This window comes from Pygoscelis adeliae, unplaced genomic scaffold (assembly GCF_000699105.1).
Source record: "Pygoscelis adeliae isolate BGI_AS28 unplaced genomic scaffold, ASM69910v1 Scaffold7, whole genome shotgun sequence".
Classification (NCBI taxonomy): domain Eukaryota; kingdom Metazoa; phylum Chordata; class Aves; order Sphenisciformes; family Spheniscidae; genus Pygoscelis; species Pygoscelis adeliae.
The window spans coordinates 2,691,282-2,696,435 of NW_008825268.1; the positions used below are offsets into that span (position 1 = coordinate 2,691,282).

The 5,154-nt window shown below is 40.6% G+C and overlaps 1 protein-coding gene across 1 annotated transcript in view; it reads right to left on the bottom strand.

Moving 5' to 3' along the window:
* Window positions 1–5,154, bottom strand: part of CPS1 (carbamoyl-phosphate synthase 1, mitochondrial) — a 99,202-nt gene that overhangs the window by 18,031 nt on the left and 76,017 nt on the right. The window contains exons 29-30 of the mRNA XM_009329645.1: window positions 1,735–1,812; window positions 604–711 (exon numbers count right to left, since the gene is read on the bottom strand). Of these exons, the coding sequence (XP_009327920.1) occupies window positions 604–711; window positions 1,735–1,812 (186 nt within the window). The remainder of the gene's footprint in view (window positions 1–603; window positions 712–1,734; window positions 1,813–5,154) is intronic.

The following is a 5,154-nucleotide window of genomic DNA, read 5'->3' on the forward strand; positions in this document are numbered from 1 at the left end:
CCTGTAGAGCAGGAGCACAGACCATTGCATTATAGCTCTTGTTAGCTTCCAAGCAAATCCTTTCCAGGATGATATCACAGGGCATGGCACATTTCATTTAGAAAATGCATTTTGACAACTAACTCTGTATCACTAGGTTTATTCTTGAAAGGGGAAAAAGTCAAGTTTAGGTGAGATTCATTCATCCTGATATCCTTTCCAGAAAAGGCAGGCAGCTAGAAAGTCACACACCTGATCTAATCATTTAAGGATTATGGAAGAAGAGGAAGCGGAAAGTGAACCATGGCATATATATGGATTAGATACTCCTCTACTGCTATGGTTGCTGGTCCTAAACCAATGAAACAAAAAAAATGCAATGGGTCTGAAAGTGTGTATATCTACTGCTTAAATTAATGGGATACAGTTCAGATGATCCTACATGTAGTATAGCAAATCATAGGGGGCACAAAAACATCCTACATTTGCACACATCACACTGGCCTTGAAAAAACAATGGTGGTTTGATTTCTCCATTGGTGATTGAGTTCTCCCAAGCAAAGGGGGAAAGCAGATTCAAATTCTTATTTGCTTTTCTCTTTTCAGTGCTAGTGCAACACCTACCTTCTCCAAGGCTCCCTGGCTAATAGTCTGTGTGGGTAACATGAGGGTGGCATCTCCAGAGTGAACGCCTGCATCCTCCACATGCTCTGAAATAGCATGTGAGATAACCTGCATACAGTAACAAGAAAGCTGTTAGTCACCTCACCCTCTCTCATGAACCGTCCACCCACCTCCATGCCCTCTGCTAAGTACAGCCCAGCAGTCTCCTGAACAGAGATGTATCCAAAAGAGGATACAGACAGGGGGAAAAAAAGGGAATCACCCAAGATGTTGGGGAGAATAGGCCTGAAGCAGACACAAGGCATATGAACAAGGGGATCATGTTAGTGTCTTTCATATCGTGGTTAAGCAAACTGCAAACATGATAAAACCTACCACAGTCTGGAGATCCTAAGGCTTCCTTCTTCTCTCTAACACACATTGACTCAGAAGGTAAAAGCTAATCAGGCTTCAAACCAGCTCTCTAAGTTCTGCTTGTCACGAACACTAAAAAGTTGTCATTCCCCAATAGAAACAAGTATGGACTAACATAATTTGTATTTTTTTTTCCTCCACTCTTTTGTGGTGTTTTAATCGTGCAGAAAAGCAAGCAGAGGAAATGCAGGCCTAAGGATTTAAATTGAATTAATTGCATGAAGGCGCACTACCTCGATACCAAAAAAGTGATCTTGTCTGCTGGTTAAAAATGAAGATTGAAAACAGAATACTTCTGTTAAATGAGAAGTTTGTGATTTTTTTTCTGAGAACTGTCTTTGATTAGTAATGGAACGCAAAGTGAAGTTGTAATAATAAAACAACTGTGGTAATATTGTAACACATGCTGATACAATTCTGATGAAAGTAATTTGTGAAGCCAGTGATTTGTGAATCCAGGAAAAATTGTATTCTAAAGGATTCATTCACATGGTTAAGCAATGCTTAAAAAAATAACTATTTAGCTGTATACAATAAGGTAGGTTGAGCTATTCAAGCACGATGGTTTTGAACGTAAGATGAATTAATCTTTTCTTGTTTCTTTACTCTTCTCAGCACGAATCCATAGCTGTATAGTAAAATCATTCAAACCACATATTCTTGCAGATCTCTGATCCTGAAAAAAGCTTAGTATTAAAGAAAAGCAAAAGTTCTTACTCTTCCTGCCTTGGCTACAGCATCCATTTCCACCTCACGGGCATCTTCAATAAATTTAGTGAGTACCACAGGGTGATCCTGTCATCAAGACAAGACAAAAGAAGAAAGTTTTTATTTGACAGTATTTGGGGATCATCCGAGCACTCCACTATTCATCACTGGAAAAGCTCTGGAAGCAGAATCCCACAAGATCAATCTATTAATATCCTTATTTCCACAGATAAGTGAACTTTGCAAAGGAATAATGGGGGGAAACTTGGCATGATTTCTCCAAAGCCACTGATGCAGTAGTTTGATTCCTCCATAATGTCACCATTACAGGGAAATTTGGGGCAAAACCACAAAGAGCTTTTCGGCGAGACCATGGTATAAAGAAGATAGTGGGACACATGCATGGATCCAGTGACCTCTGATCCTGTCTCCCAAAGACATTCCTTACCTCCAAGATCTTCAATTCTTCCTTCCTCTGAGCCTCCCAGCCACCTCACTGGGCATACTGCTTCACAGAGTAATTGATTCTTGGCATACTTAATGACTTGGTATAGTGGCTGTTTGCTATTTTAGAGAGTCATATATTTTAGGCAACTGGTCCATTCCTTTCTCATTTCTCTGCCTGGTTTCCTAAGTCTCCCAGGGAGAAGTTGCCACTAATTATAGCTGGCCAGGAACAGCTTGTCCTTGACTCTCAATACATTCCCTGGTGTACATGGTTTTCCTTCCTCTTCTTCCTGCCTATCTCTGAAATGCTAGCACACACTTCCCACTCTTCTCTAATGCTTTCTCCTTCCAGCCACCTGCTCCAACAGACGGTTAAAAATCTAATCCACATTCTTCCAGGCCAGCTTTATATCTCAACATTTTACCTGTCCCATCCACCATTAACTGCCTGTTATTTATTAGAGAATAAAATGGAATAAATGACAGTCTGTGCATGCTCAAAAGGCTCCCCTTGAAAAAATATAAAGCAACTCCAAAAGCTACAAGACACAATTCCTTACATTTATCAGTGCAAGGGTAAATTCACAGGCAAAGGACAATGCCGCAGCCTACACTGTTTCATAAATTTAGCAACTTGTGTCCTGTAACTTTCTGTCTTGCTGCAGTTTTTCACCAGAAGATTTTATATGTGCATACAACCTTGTTTACTCCAATCAGTCTCAACTTGCACAAGAAGTTTTGAACATTTTTGACAACATAAATGCCATAATGACGCAAAACCATAACAGCAAAGTAGCTAAAACAACAGAACAACACTGGTCAGGCACTTTATCTGGAGATGCTCTGTTGGATGGAGCAGAACTAGGTAAGGCTTTGTAACCAGAAAAATGAAGCCTGTGTCCCACAAAGATGCCCATGTTCAGTTGTATGCTCACAACTAATATTGCTAGCTTCTGTGGAACCACTCACAAGCCACAAAGCCTTGACGAGACTAAAAACGCCTCCCTAATTTAGAAGCAGAATACAGTACTTTTGTTCTGGTTTGCTTTTAGCTAGCTTAGCTTCAACTATACTATGGCTTTTGTCAATATAAAATACTGGATGAAGAAAGTTTTCCCTTGGCAGTCTGACTACACTAGCAAAAATTTAGCAAGTAAATCTAGTGTAAGTCTCTGCAGGATCAGGGCCAGAGTACCCAAAGACTCATGGTGTGCAACTGGTCATGTTTGCAGGAAGTGTCAGTGCCTTATTTGTGTAGCAGAACTGGACATCATAAGGATCCCATGGGAACATCCACTCTTCCCCCTAGGAATACATCACATATTGCCAAGATTCTACAACTTCAGCTCCCGACAGGGCCTCCTGTACCAGGGATGAGACCTCTCAGAAATTAAGAACAACATTGCCCAATTCAAGTCAATCAAGCTGTGACAAGTTAAGCTGACCAAGGGTCACTTGTCTGGGCTTCAGCCTCCTATAGGGTATCCATTGCCATCATAAAGACATCCAGTGGCATGAGAAAGTGAACGTGGCTTAGGGCTGCTGCCTGGTCTGCTTCTGTGAGTGTGTGGGGAAACACAAAGCAGGGTACTTAAGATGAAGTACAGAGAGAAGCTAGGTGTTTTGGGAGGCTGAGCACTGCTAAGAATCTGGTTTCTACCACAGGTTGACCCTGTAGTCTTTTGAGAATTAGTTATATAATTCCTTCTGATGGAAGTAACAGTGGTACTCTCCCGCTTTCAAAAATCCCTTTAAAGTTGTTCAAAGATGATAATAAGTGGTCTGCTTCTCTCCACACTAACCTGTCCTTCAGGATATTATTACTTTGCAAGGTATCTCCCTTTCATTCCATCTTTTCTTGCTGAAATGCTAAACTTCCATTATTTGCCCCATACACTTAAAAACCACATGGTTTTGTTCTTGTTCAAGCTTTAACCACCTAAGAATTCCTTTGAGTAAGTGGTAATGTGTCTGGCTTCCATAGACAGTTGTGTTTTCAGGGAGTTTCTTTTTTACTTATTTATTTTTAACTCCAAGATCCCTGCAACAGTAGTGTTTATGGTGCTACAGTACTGTTCTGAACAGTGATCATTCAAAAAAAGGGGAAAACACCCTCAGAAGAAAACAGACCAAAAGGCGAGGCCAAACTCAGACTGTTGAAAGGTCAGACTTCGAATTCTGTATGATGTTGTTCATTCAACCTTGATCATTTAACTTTCTCCTCCTCCTATATCCTCATCTCTCCAAACATCCCTCGTACAATAACACTGATAGAAGGTATAGAAGAAATTCAGGCTTTGAGTTGTTTACTATGTTCTGAAGCATTTATGTCTTTGGGAAACTGCTCAGATTTTTCTTTTCTAAATTTTAACATACTAGACCAAATCCTTCCCTTTGCTAGAAAAAAGACACTGTAAAAAACCCCCAAATTAGCTTTTGAAAAACATTTAAAATGGAAACCAGAGTTTTCATCTTCTACATTACATACTCTGCAGATCAATAATCCCACTGGATTAAGAGTAAGCAGGCAGCAGTCCTGCTTTTGTATCAGAGGAAAATGGAACTCAGTACATGATTTGGAGAGTTAAATATCATAGCAAAATCTTGCAAATGTTCCTGCATTTAAAAGGAGGAGGGGGGGGGAAGTCATTGGTCAGAGAGAAGATGGCAGGATGAAGGTTTAAGTTATTCAAAAAAGCCAGGTAAAATAGAAATTGAGTGAAAGATGCTATCAGTTCTATGCTGGTTGACGTAACTGGCTACTAGCAAGCTTGGAAGGGGTAGGAGGGGTCCCAGCCCACTAGCCTACACCTATTTATATAATTAACTGGTCAGAAAGAGATGCCTGAGTATGACAGCTAACTGCCATCCCTGCTCCGTGCCTGCATCCCAGTGGTATCAGTAAGGATGCCTGCACAGAATCCCATGGTCTGCCTGTTAACGGAGCAAACTGAGGAGTCAAACTCTAATTTCACTGGCTCC